This window comes from Polyergus mexicanus, unplaced genomic scaffold (genome assembly GCF_030449975.1).
Source record: "Polyergus mexicanus isolate NDT 795.1 unplaced genomic scaffold, iyPolMexi1.0 SCAF_14, whole genome shotgun sequence".
NCBI lineage: Eukaryota > Metazoa > Arthropoda > Insecta > Hymenoptera > Formicidae > Polyergus > Polyergus mexicanus.
This window is the reverse complement of record NW_027223334.1, coordinates 1503010-1517391: the sequence shown is the minus strand read 5'-3', so window position 1 is coordinate 1517391 and position 14382 is coordinate 1503010. Positions and strand designations below refer to the sequence as shown.

The 14382-nt window shown below is 39.9% G+C and overlaps 1 protein-coding gene across 1 annotated transcript; it reads right to left on the bottom strand.

The window, feature by feature from the left end:
• Window positions 1-1510: 1510 nt before the first annotated feature.
• Window positions 1511-6709, bottom strand: LOC138939584 (uncharacterized). The gene is made up of 6 exons (XM_070307482.1): window positions 6319-6709; window positions 5552-5804; window positions 4280-4582; window positions 3093-3640; window positions 2880-3020; window positions 1511-2293 (listed from the first exon to the last, which is right to left on the bottom strand). Exons 1-6 carry the CDS (start codon window positions 6586-6588, stop codon window positions 2267-2269), a joined length of 1542 nt encoding a protein of 513 aa, XP_070163583.1. The 5' UTR covers window positions 6589-6709; the 3' UTR covers window positions 1511-2266.
• Between the last annotated feature and the right edge of the window lie 7673 nt (window positions 6710-14382).

Genomic DNA, 14382 nt, shown 5'->3' with positions numbered 1-14382 from the left:
TTTCATCGTATTATGACGAAGACGAGATATTGGTCATTTCAGGAGATGGCTTTCTCGAGGATAACTCTAGTGCAATCCGGCAAGGCTTCCGCCTCTAATTTGCGACGAAGGTTCTGACGCTACCCGTCAGGTTGGAAAAGGGGAGGGAAGGGACGGGGGGGGGGGGTGGTCAGAGAGATACGCAATCGAGAGAGAGAAGATACGTTTTTCAAGGATAAAGCCGACGGATCCGTCGGAAATTCGTCCACGGAATTGCGCCTCTTTAACACCGACATTTCGGAATCTCTATCGCCGTCTCGCGAGCTCGAGAATACGATCCGTGCTTTACAATCGCCGTATCGCGAAAACAAATGGAAATGGTTTATGGTGATTAGATTCGATCGATTCGACGCAGAGACGATTAGGCTCCCCTGTGTGTAAGAGTTTCCGAGACTTGCGGCGTACCGTATATCCCCGGCCTTCATTCGCTTCGGTATTTTTGTTAATAATGTGTTAGGGGAGATGAATCTGTTGCGAAGATCAACCTTCTATAACCAATTTTCTGATTATTATTCAACCACTCTGACTATATTACTCCTGCGGAAAGTGTTTGACATCATGAAGATATACGATAACGTAAATTAATAGAAGATTAATGTAACAAGAGCGTCTCTATACGATTACGTAGAATGCGTCGATACTATTCTTACTTCCTTCGTTCAACGAATTCTCCCATCGTTCTCGAGTCGATCTTTTCCAAGCGATAAGAAATAATTTCAACGAACAATTATATTTTTAAATTAATCCCCAAAAATCCGAATGATTATCAAATTTCTTAATCAATTCGAATAATTTCAATACCTATTTTAAAATCATTTTGAACAAATATTTTACGTTAATAATTAAAAAGTTATACAAATAAATACAATATACGTTTAACGTTATCTCACACACGCGCATCTTCTTTAAAAATATATAAATTGTATAGCGATGGAAGAAATCGTGGATGAAAGAAGCGAAGCAGCAGTTCTCTGTGTACTTAAAAGTTCTCCTCTTATTTAAGTAACCGAGTTAAATAACACTATTCCATTGCAAGGACGCAGAATGTAAATACGACGATCAATGTTGTAAATTAATTATACATGTATCCTTTGATAATCACACCCGAGGACAGGAGCTTTAGAAGGCGATAAACGTAAAGGAATTGCAATGGAATTGAACAGAGATATACATATTGAAATATAAGTGCGTTAATTTTTTTCCAATATTTCTCTCTCTCTCTCTCTCTCTCTCTCTCTCTCTTTCTCTTTCTCTATCTCTCTCGCTCGTTTTACGCACCAGTGATCTCGAAAGGAGGACTTTTCGATACGCTAATGTTAAATCGAGAGAAAAGTATATTCTACTATAGTAAGATTACTATTCATAAGCACTGCGAAGTACGAGGAGGCTATTGTAATATGTACCGTTGTACTTATATCGCTACTTGTACCGCTACTGTTATCGCTAGTATGTACTTTTACGCTAACTATATATATATATATATTGTTACTATATTTGCAGCAACGTGCGAAACTTTTCCGTCTAAAAACATAATATACACGGGAGACATGCCCATATGAACACACACACACACACGCGCGCGCGCATACATACCCGAACATTGCATCCATTCGGCGCAGACAGGAGGAAAACGAACAGTGACACTTAATAAACGTCAACATCATTGTTTTACGAACTTTCTGTGATAATTATTAACAATCACTAAATACGAAGAGAAACATTGAATACGAAAGTGAAAATGGAGAAGGTGCGAGATGGCGGAAAGTCAAACGAGGGATGGAGAAAGGCACGTTGGGACGACGGGGGAGGAGTACGATGTTGAGAGATGGGACAAAAAAAAAAGGGGGGGGGGGAGAGCTTGTTAGGTGATATAAAATTATTGTTTCGTAGTTTGTTGTCACGCGAATGATGGATAGCGTTAAAGTGATCGCAATATGCTCTGGATTCTGCAATCGATACAATGCGAAAAGATAAAGGAGGTAAAGAAGCAGAGAGCGAGAATATTGTAAACGCGACCTCGAGAGCCGTTGCTCGGTTATCACAAAGATCTAAGCGCATTGTTATTTTGTATAGTCCCATAGCGTTTTTTCTAAATGACGAGACACCGTGACATGCGATATAATGGTGCGATTAATAAAAATAACTTCAAGCGTCACCAGGCGTCTTCTCGTATCATTCTAAAACCTGTCTTCTTGGCCGTTCCCTTTCAATTAAATTACTCGACTTCTTAAACATGCAGTCCACGAGCTTCATTCTGTTGGTAAGAAGAAATAAAAATTTTTTTACATATATTTCTTTTTCTATATAACATTTATCTATATTCCTATCCTTTACTTATAGTTTTTAATAATGTGTAAAGAGCTTTTTCTCGCACGCGCGAAAAGGAATATTAGCTAGAGAGAGAGAGAAAACTCCAAAGATAAAAACAATTTTTCTCCACACAAGATAATTTAAAGTAAATTTTATTCGCGTACAAGATTATCACAAGCAAATATTAAATGATATCTAAGCGATCATTACGAAATGCATTCCACGGACAATGTTAATGCCACATTTATGCAATATTATATAATTAGTTACAAGTCTCTCTCTCTCTCGTGAAAATATGTTTCTGTAAAAAATTTCCTTAAAATAATAAATTTCTGAGAATAATTTATATTCAATAGATAAAGAAATATCCGGCGCTTGAACGCGAGATATCAAATAATCAGATATGCCTTGAAAAATTGAATAATGCGGGCGTATGTAAAAAAAAATTTAACGTCATTGATCGTGGATGACAGTATCCGTGTTAAACGCGATCTTGCGATATCGCTCTCGCGGATTCAACCCCGTCTTACCGCTTGAGCCGTCGCAAGTGCCAGATGCAGCTCGTGCAGCTCATCCGCGCGTCGAACGTCCTCGTTTAGTGCCCGTATTCTGAATCGAATCTCCTGAATAGCCATCTCAGCGATTTTCACTTTCAGCCGCTTCTCCTCGGTCTGCAACATAATCGTTCCCGGTAGAGTCGCTGGAATCTTACAATCTTATAACCGAGTCGGTGAATCGCGTACTTCTAGTCGATGCAGCACCAATCGATAATCCAGCTCGTCCCGCAGCTCCGACTCGAGCAGATCGTTCGCATCTCGATCCCATAATCCAACATTTGGCATACGCGATCTCGCGGTATCGTTCGCGGCTTCCGCGCCCAAGTCGTCTCGCGGATCCCGCAGCGACTTTGCCGTCGCGATCTCGTGAATCCTGGATTCATCGCATCTCCCTCCGCGGCATATCGTATCCCGAATATCCCGGGTATGAGAGCCGGCGGGATCGTCAATCGGCAAATCTTCCCCGCTAGTTGCAGGAAACATGCCACTCGTCTCCGATTCCGAGCACGAAACTTCACTTGGCCACGCGAATTTCGACGGTAGAACGGTAGATTCTTTCTTCGCTGATTTCAATTTCCGGCGCTTCTCAACTGCATTTTCCCTGTTACTAATTACTCCGTCGTGATTATCAGTCTGTCGGGGTTGCAGCAGGAAGCAGCGTCCTTTTGTCGCGACCGCAACGGTCGGGAAAATTGAATGATCGTCGTACTTGCGTTTCTTGCACGGCGATGCGGCTGATGGTTGAACAGAAAGATGAAATTTTTTTGTCGCCGCGACACGCCAGCGATTTGTCTGTCTTCAATTTCGATTTTCTTGCGGTCATTTTATTCGCGCATCGTGCGAAAATGCATTTATTCAAGCGCAAAAATGAGCATGGGTATCCCTTTCCCCAATAAAATAAATTTCCATTAAATTGAATTTAATCGCATCGCGTCTATCGTCAACGATGAAAATTGTAAAAAGAAAAAAAGACAACAAAAATAAGAGTAATTAAATAAAATAGTAATAGTAATATAATAAAATAAAAATATAATCAAATCAAATCAAAATATAATAAAATATAATAAATTATAATAAAATAAAATGAAATGAAATGAAATGAAATGAAATGAAATGAAATAAAATGAAATGAAATGAAATGAAATGAAATGAAATGAAATGAAATGAAATGAAATGAAATGAAATGAAATGAAATGAAATGAAATGAAATGAAATATAATATAATAAAATATAATAAAATAAAAAATAGTAATACAATAAAATAAAAATAGTAACTATTAACAATTATTGATCGTTACATTAACTTTACGCAGAACGCACAATGCTGGGCAAAGAGAATCGAGAAACGTAGAAATTAAATTAAATTCTATCACCTGAAGCGACGGAAACGTTGTTTTGAAAAGAAGATCTATCTAGCTGCACGTCGCCCTCGCGTTTTCTTTTCGATTGCTGATTCCGATTGAAAAGCTCGGGAGTTCTTTCGGGGCAAATCACCGATACGGTTACGCTATTGTCCATGGTGTCGGTGTTAGACACTACCACATCGGTGCCTATTGGTTTTTCCGACTTAGGGTCTATCACATTCAATGACTTTAATTCGTCATAAACCTTACTTGAAAATCTTTTTTTCTGCGACACCTCCGAGCTAGATTGATTCTTTCCAAGTGAATCTAAATCTAAAAATTATATAGTACCCGTTAACAAAAGTTCTTTTTTTATACAATATAAAATTTGTAAAAAAAAAAAAAAATAATAATAATAATCTTTATATTCGTTTTACGAATAAAAGAATTATAATTTAAATTTTATAAAAATGTCAAAGTTATGAATCGCATAAATATATCGAAGAACGTATATGTTCGATCGGATAAACGATATAAAAGGGCGAATGGCTACTTCTAGAGGTTCCTTTTACGCGATTGATAGCCATACGAAGGTCTAAAAGATTCGCGAAGAAAGTCACGATATTCTTTGCTACACTTAACAATAAACGAGTAGAATAATAAAAAGGATAAAGAACTCCGGCGCATTATATCGAACCTTGATAAAAGCAGTCCGCGGTCTCGGAACGATCGAATGAATTTAAAGAGAAAGCTTATCGACTCACGGGAACTTGACATTTTTAAAGAAGCACGAAATATTCTTTAAAGTGACGACGACGACGACGATAAGCGAGCCGAGCCGTAATAAGGATAAGGGAGGTAATAAAACTTAGGGCGTCTTAGAAACGGCCAAGTGCTTCCTAGTAGAAGCAGCTTATCGTCGCGACACACGCTAAGAGATTGAAAGTTGGAGATATTATTCGAAACGCCCTTCAAACGACGACGCTGATATTAGAGTGAAAAATAAGAGAAATAAGAAAAAAACATTATCCGTTTTTGAAAAATATTACAATACATAAATCATGTAATACGAGATTTTGACGCTATTATTAATAAAAAAATTTTTCCCATGTTCGTGATATCAAGTATACGGGATATAATTTTGTATTTTAAATCATACCGTATTCTCTGATATCTATCTTGTTAGACGATCCTATTCTACGAGAGTGAATAATTATAACGCGAAAAAGATGGGTAGACGGATTAGACATGAAAAACGGAGACGTTCGCTTAAAGAAGAGGCGCGATAAGCGAGGAACATACCGGTGGAGAGAATCGTCGTGGCACTCAATTTCCGGAAGAATGTTCCATTATCCCCGTATATCTGACGCTGACGACATCCTGATTCGGGGACGTTTCGCGGCGACGCGTCGAGACGAAGAGAAACGCAAGGAGCGGCTGATTCCCTGGCGATCTTCGTGACGTCGAGATTAGCGAGATTTTCAGAAAGTTCCGAATGCAGCGGCAACTCCACCATCGCTTCTTTCGAAGTTGCGTTCGTGTGTTTTCTTACGCCCTGTATATAATTTACACACGAATCGAGATTTTACACGATCAAGAGAATTTGCGGGACGATAACAGCGCGTAAAGATTACGATAAAAAGGATTTTGAGTAACTCCTGGCAAATACTCAAGCGCTTTGGCACGAACGTGCCAAATCGTAAATTCGGCGAGATTATAGCTCGCGGGGGGGGGGGAGGGGAAGCGAAAACGATTGTCGAATGAGAGTCATCTCTCTTGCGTAAGGTCTAATGGGCCGTACAATGACGCGCGAATTATTATACGTGTCTAACTTATTATTATCTTACACGAGTTTACTCTCATCCGCTTCCAACCATCGTTCGCGAGGATGAGAACTAAAAAAAAGTCGGGAGAAAGGAAGAAAGCGCCGATAGGAGAGACAGCCGAAGGCGACCGAGAGAAAAAGACGAGCGTCATTTAGCAAGACGAATTTCAGGTCAACCTATCGGACCGCTAATTTCACGCGAGCATCGTGCAAATGAAATCCTTACGGACTCGGCGCGATTTACCGTCTGTGCCCTCCTGCCGTGATACTTGTAGTTCTGCCAATACTTCTTCAGCTGCGCCGAGGTCTTGCCGGTGAAGCCCGCGAGATGAAAATCCCTCTCGATCGCCCGCCAGATCTCCCGGCGATCAAACACCGACGCGCTCGTGTCGTCTAGCAACGGCGCGTACTGGCTCATTATGTTCAACAGATGCAACCGTTCGTCCTTGCTGAACTGGTTCCTCCTCCGACCGCCGTCCTCCTCTTCATCCTTCGGGAGACGGCGCGGCGGCATCCTCGCGCGAGATCCAGGCTGATCCCCAAATTCCTGCTCTCGATAAACTTTCGCACCTTTTCCGCGACCCTTTTCCCGCAGGGACTTTCTGCGGGACTTCGAGGCGAGTCACGCGCGTCGATTTCTATCCCCGCTTTTGTTTCGACATGCAAAACGTGCTATCGCGATGCGCAGATTTTTTTTCCACGCGATGCGTACTCGTTTATGCCAAGCGTTTATTGACAAGCGTTTGAAAATGCTTGACCCGCGGCGACGATGGCGAGAAGAAGAAGAAGAAGAAAGAGATGTGTCGTCGGCTCAATTTTATCGAAGATACGGCTTAACTATCTTCTTGCGCAAGCCCTCCTCGAGATTGTTGATTTTTACGTATGCCGTCGAATGAAATAAGTAGCGATAATATATTGTAATGATTGTGTACGGTACGGTACGGTACGCGGATTATCCATCTCTTCCTCGCATCTTCACCATACTTATCCGTTACTCCGATATTACAGGAGCGTATCGCTGCTATTGTAATTGTATGCCTACGCCGGGGACACTTAACTTTCTATCATCCGAACGCGCGTCTCCTGCGCGACGACTACATCCACATATCGTTGTTTGCGTAATGTTTGCCATCCTCGGCTTCCCGAAGAGATCTTCGTCGCGGCTGCCGGCGAGGATGAGTTTAACGAGTAATTTGCGGCAGTTCGGGAAGTAGTTACCAAAAGGAGAGAAAAAAAATCTTATCAAACTTTATTTGCACGGGAGAGATATGTGAAACAAATGCCACGAGTGTCACTTCGGGAACGAGAACGGGAACGAGAGAGACCAACGGTCCTGTCAAGAAGATATGTATTGTATAACGAATCGATTATCGAAATTTCTCTCGCAAAAATTTTTTTTTTTTACAATTTTATTTTACTTTACTTTTTTCGATCTTTATCTTTCTTTTTTTTTTTTTTTCGCACGCGACGACCGTAACATCCACAATCTAGGATCGTTTTAAAAGAGCGTAGCGCGAGAAAGTGACAGCGCTCTTTGTGCGCGACCATAGTAAGGTCGTAAAATATGTGCGCGCGCGCGCGTGCAACCGTCACGGCGAACGTTCAACAATATCCGCTGATTAATTACACATTTTCTCCGCGGTCCACCGCCGGTCGAGACTTTGCATAATCCCGACGAACGACAGGTGGTAACCCAGAAAGCGAATCGATAGACGAATCGTTCACGCTTCAGGAACTTCAAAGAAGCAAATTCGTCTTTAGCTCCTCTTAGCGCCTCGTTCTTTCCTACGAGATTTTCGCTCGTAAAACACACGCGGCGTCTGGTCTTTGTGTAGGCCGTATTGCGCAGACCGGAATAATTGGCGGACGCGAACAATCGCGCGCGCGCGCGAGAGAGAGAGAGAGAGAGTGGGCCGTATTGGATATCGGTATTGCAAAGATCATCGCAATCGAACGACATCGGTGTGGACGAGATTAGTGCCCTGTCGAGAAAGTGCGATATAAGTTATAAACTCTTCGCGAGTAAACGACGGTATATTGCGCGAGAGAGTTCGCGCGTACCGCAAAATCACGCGGATAAAGCGAGACGTTGCGAAATTGTTCGCTCCAACGTCGGCGGTTGGCATCGATTTTTCGGGACGATAAGAACTTGCGTACAGGGTGGCATGAATTTTACGACTCCCCTCGCTTGATACGCGTAGTTTTCAATCTCGTAATCCCGTTACCATTAAAATCCCCAGATTTTCTCGTAAATCTCACGGTTCATTTCCGCATTCGTACGATGGAAATTAAAAAGTCTAAGCGTAAGGATGTAGCGGAACAAGCAGAGCTTTTCGAACGTTATGGGAGAGGCAATATTTTGAACGTTGTAGAAATTTTTCCATTTAAATTGAAGTCGTAAATCAACTTTTGCTTCTCCCGCGTCGCACAGATTTGGAAAACGGCTCGTTGAACATCAAACAACGCATTTATTGTAAAAGCGGTATCGTGAAAGGCCGGTAAGTTTCTAAATAAATAAAATAGCGTTGCAAAAATAAAATTTAACGAGTAACGCGGAGAGAGCCCTCTCACCGAGATCTCTCTCACCAAATTTATACGAAAATATTGTTGGCAATTCGACGTACATCGTTTAATCCCTCGAAGAAAATCGCAGAGTGATAAATGCGACTCGGATGTGAACTGATTAGCTTCGAAATACTGGATAAAGTTAAAATAGCTATCGAATTTTCCCCTCGCGGAAAAGCGACCAAGTCGTTTTTCGTCGTGACGCGAATTAATTTGCGAATTATCGCTTATCCACGATTAGGAAGCAGTCGGCGAAATTTGATCCTTATCTAGGAGACAAGCTGGGCGCCAGCTGGACCAGTAATTTCGGATTGAAAGCGCAATCGCGTTACGTATGAAAGGAAACCGTCGCGTTCGAATATTATTTGCATTGTAAATATCGCGTCTGGCAAACTAACCGACCAACGGAATTAACGCAGAACGATGACCGTTGTTCATTCTTGTAATGTAATACAAACGTGTACAAATATACACGATCGGCTTAAATCAATACACGATTCTCCCTCTCTTTCTTCCTTCCTTTTCCTTGTAAATCGACCGGAAAATATATCACATTTACAGACCAGAAATCGATTTCGCGCCTCCCACGAACTCGCGCATTTGCAAAGTTCACGGTGCCGGATGTCGGAAAATTGAGCCGGAGGCAATGGGATATTAAGTGCTTGCTAGAACACTTGATAATTATGTCGAAACTTATCCGAGATGCGGCAACGTGCCGCGGCGCGATTGATAGCCGTATTATAGAAACGCCGATAATTAATAATTCTCGCGAGAGCGAGAACATCCAATTTTGCCAACGGCGTGTCGCTGCACGATGGCGACCGGCCATGTTCACGGAGGGAAACCATTACGGAGGATTATGATGCCAAGTGAGAGATTGATGGCAGGTGGTTATCATATGCGAAGCCGATACGACGCTGCGCGATTGTCGCGCATTTCGACATGCGCGCGGGACATAAGGCACACGGAGATCCAACCAGATTGTGTAAATGTCTCTGTCTCGGCCGTAATGGGTCGGCTTAATGTTTTTATCTCACAACTAATTCCGTACGCGTATCTTACCCTGAGAAACGTGCGTACGCCGCGCGGACGAAGATTACAAATGCAGATTATATAAAAATTCTCTGACAATCTGGTTCGCTTACATTTTTCCTCGGCTTTATTAGTTAACATTCTCTGTTCACTGTTTTGTAATGAATGCTGTAATAAAAGACATATAATAAATAAAGATCTTTGTGTTTTTATCGCGCCGTTAAATACAGAGCTCCCTGTTTATTATTATGTCGTAAATAATGGTAAACCACGGATGAAAGAACAACCGCGTATGTATCATAGAAAATATATATATGTTCGTATCAGAGCAAAATGATTCTTTTCTCCATTCATTTTCTTTTTCCATCAAATTTATTTGCTACTTATATCATTTCTTTCTTTACTTTAAAATCACAAACTAAAATTCGATATAATATCATTCCTCTCTCTCTCTCTCTCTCGTTTCTTATATATAAATATATAAAAATGTAAATATATAAAAATAAATTAATATATTTCAACATAATTTTATTTCCATATATCTCTATATTTCCCTTAACATATTTTTCTTAGCATACATAATATGTTTTCGCTTCATTATCCGTCTTTAAGACATATGTTTTAAGACGTCATAATCCGCGAGTCTCGGACAATTTTTTCTCGGCGAATCCGCGCGCCGAGTGCATGCGTGGATGTAATTGGTGCCAGAGCACGTGATGGATTTTATTATTTGACGCGTGACGCAATGGGAATGCTCGGGAGAGAATTACGGAGAGAGTGACGAGGAATGATTATATAGGTACGGGTAATGCATCGATTACACGATAACGGATATTATTGTATTCTTAAACGTGCGGAAACGAGGAAAATATATTGTTTTTAAATAAAATATCATTATTATTCTTCCAAGAGAAAACGTGAGGTATGTATGATGAATTTCATAGGATTTCGCACCACCCTGTAATTTCCAAAGCGAGAAGAGCACGGCCTTGCGCGAGGAAACGTTGAAACTACGGGAGGCGAATGAAACTCGCGAAGCGTGAACCGAAAATTATCTCGTTAAATTTATCGAGCGCACCGTTGAAACCGGGACGACTGGATTGCGGCTCGCCGTGTGCAAATTATTCCGGAAAACGATTCTACACAGACGCCCGCCAATAAGACAGAGCATTCTCCCTTTATTCGTCCGTTTCCTGACGATGTTGCGGTTGCTTAACCAATAATTACGCCGCCGACCACGAGAGAAAATTCTAACCACGCCGTAAAACTTTTTCCTCAAGCCCGACGTAACGGAGAATTAACGCGACTTAATAACGCGCGCAAAACGTGTCGATATGGAGCGCGGTATTATTACACGAGCGAACAGCTGGTAGGGCGTTGTAACACCGTTGCATTTTGTTGTATTCTCGTGAAATTACACGCAATGAAAACCGGGTGAAACGCGAATGTCCGAAATGTTCCCGTGAAACTCGGCTCGCGGACGCCCAATGACACTTAATGACACTTATGATACGGCGCCAGGTGCATCGATGCAATCGCATCGCATTTGCCACCCTCGCGAGCGCTCGATTAAGTTTTACTCCGCACACGTTCAATGTCACGCTGATAGAGCGTTGAATTTTTCACGACGCCAAGAAGGTAGGTTCTCTCTCGTTACAAAGTCTCTCGCAAAATTTGATCGACAGTCTCGACGTGATTTGTTATTTTATCGGACAATCGGACAATCCCGACGTGCCCATAAATATATTTTCGTCTGAATTGTTCCTACATCCACTTTCTCTTTTCTAAAGTCCTCGTTCTATCGGTTAAAGATCGTCGTAAAACTTTAGATTTTGTCACGAGTTTAGTTTTCATCATTCCATATTTGGTCGAATGTGATTCACATAAGTCCGATCTCGTAATCTTAGTTACCGTTAACTAAGCTTCGATCTCTGATTTTGTATCTCTTTATACTTCTTCAGAAAGAGACGGAGAAAAAATACCACAGAGAGAAATCTCTTTTTCCCCTTCTCATTCAATCTTGAATGATATTTATAGTAGTATCGTATATTTTAATAAAAAAAAAAAAAAACATAATAACAGAAAATTAAATTAGGATTAAGTGATGCTAAATCATCTGAAATTCTAACATGTTTTTTGATAAGCGCCATTGAGACATGGAAGGATATTCATTGTATCGAACACATAAGGAGCATAATTCCCTTTTATTATCTCATTAATTCAACTAATATACAATAGATGCCATATGATTATCATAGAATACCAAAGAACACGTTTCGAGACACAGTTGCATAAGAATAATCATACGATCCATCTGTGTTATGTGATTATAAACAAATTTAGAATGGACGAATTAGGTCGCATCGGGAAAATTCGTTTATTTATTTAGCAGAAAAAGACACTCTGCGCAAAAATATAGATTTTCCACCGCCGATCGCCAAATTAGGAGCGTACTTTATACCCGGAAAAGATCGCGGTATCGTCTCTCCTTGTAAGGGGTAACGAATCTCTGTGGACGAGTAGAAGTTCATATATTATCGTCATTATTCCCGCCGAATGTATGATTAAGAAAGCCACTCTCTGAAGCGCGAATCTCAGAAAGCGATGGAGCACATAAATCATTTAACAGGTGTTCACATTGATTTGCATTTATTACGCGGAGAACTCAATCAAACCCTTGCGGAAGATGTAGGACGATCCGCATGATATTATTTTTACACAAAAGAATATTTCTAATCTTTTGTCCGAATTGTATTTATGTCATACTCGGAATTTTTGTCTTTATATGAACTGGGTGTGGACTGAAATATTGAAATAATTAAATGTACGAATATAATCGTACATATATTAATATATAAATATATTATTAATTATATTAATTATAATTAATGAACAAAAATATTACACGCGACATAGGTAAAAAATTTTATTCTATTTCATGAACGTACATCGCATATGATATCTCGTTTAATTTTTCCTATGCATTTCAAAATATCTATTATTTATCGCTAGAAATTAATTTCCTCATCGGTATCGTAAAATCAAAATATTATTTAACAATAGCGTTAGAGGAGGTAATTAACTTTACGACGAAGGCTAATGACTAAAATGCATAGGCTGTAAACTTGGGATGTGGAACTTCGAATGTGGGATATTTTCGCCTAATGCAATTTCGTCAGCGAGTGCTTTTTTTCATCCCGTTGATGATAAAATTACGGCAGACTCGGTGATGGCGCGCTCTTTCTACAGAGCCTGTGCCTAGGTAAGGGGGTACAATACCTATATAAAGCTTGAATGAAGATGCTCCCAGCTATTCACTCTCACCTTTCTCATAAGCGCGTGCACAGGCACAGCGTAAATCTTCCGGTCGATTCGTGAAGGAAGATCGACTTCGGTGGCAATAATCTTTCGCGGAAAGGATTTCACTTACAGGTGAGTTTGAATCTAATATTTATTCACGATGTCGCATCAACATACGTTCGAGTAAAGAAATAGATATTATTAATCTATAAAATATTTTATGCTTGAACACTTCTTACATCTTTTTTTTTTTTTTTTTTTTTTGTACACACGATATATAAATGTATATTAATTATTTTATAATGTAATAAAATATATAATTTAATCCTTATAAATATTAATTAAACTGAGATGTATGCTGCAAGTCACGAACTTGTTGTTTCTTATTCCGATTGACAATAATTAACATTAATAGTGTTCTTTCCTAACCAGTGCTTATCTTGCACTTTTAGAGATTATCTGCAGATTTCATTGGAGAGATCTGTGTGTTTGTGACGTAAACAGATATATATATTTTTCAATAAAATCGTTTTATTCGTCGTACTTTCCTCAAACGTATGCGATGTCAAAGCCACAGGCAAACCTCAATTGAGGAGGAGAAAAGAGAAGCGAGTGTGAGAATCATTGTGCGAGAGTGAGAGTGAGAAATGATGATTGCTCGTTTTGGTCACCGCATCATCGAAGAAAGTGAGTACGCGCGTGAATATAAATTTAGGATGCACACTTGTTGCACGTAGGATACAGATGCTACGGAGTCTTCTTGCTCCTCGAGTATCCGTGGTAACGAGTCATCAAACATGTCACAAGTATCAAGGAACAAATGGCAAGTCTTACAAGAGTGTTCACTATTAGTCGATGATCATTTCGAGTGATTTCCTTCTTGAAAAAAAAAAAAAAAAAAAAAAACCAACTATTATAATTACAACAAAAAATTTCTTTTTGTACACGATTTGAAAAAATAATAAAACCGTATAACATTGTACAAGAAAAATGGAATAAACATCTCAATATTTTGATGATTTTATTTTCTTTTTCTTCGAAAGAAATAATATTGTGGTTCAAGAGCGAGTTTGTTATATTCTCCATCCGCGAGAAACGTGGGAAGAAGATAAAATCGTATCGCTCATTCGTTTCAAAAGTCATCTCGCCTTGTGACTTCGGATATTGAGGAAAAAATAATTATTAGGATATTCGTTGTCTCGTGACATTTATCATCGCAAATTGCAAAACGTGCGCGAGGGAAGAAGATGAGCTTACGACATCTTCGAGCTCTATCGTACCCTAATAAAAATATAAACGCAGTGTTGCAAGGGAGAGGACGAGAAAATATTGAAAGACTTTAACCTGTTTCACGGTACGTGTGAGTTATGTCGTTATTATATTGTAATAAAACAATTATTAATTATCTTTC

Bases quoted from the DNA above. Each gene is read 5' to 3' on its own strand.
- LOC138939584 (XM_070307482.1), bottom strand. From the start codon at position 6,588: ATGCCGCCGCGCCGTCTCCCGAAGGATGAAGAGGAGGACGGCGGTCGG. The intron at 3,641-4,279 runs GTGATAGAATTT...TTCAACCATCAG, and splicing joins CAACGTTTCCGTCGCTTCAG to CCGCATCGCCGTGCAAGAAA. The intron at 3,021-3,092 runs GTACGCGATTCA...ATTATGTTGCAG, and splicing joins TGGTGCTGCATCGACTAGAA to ACCGAGGAGAAGCGGCTGAA.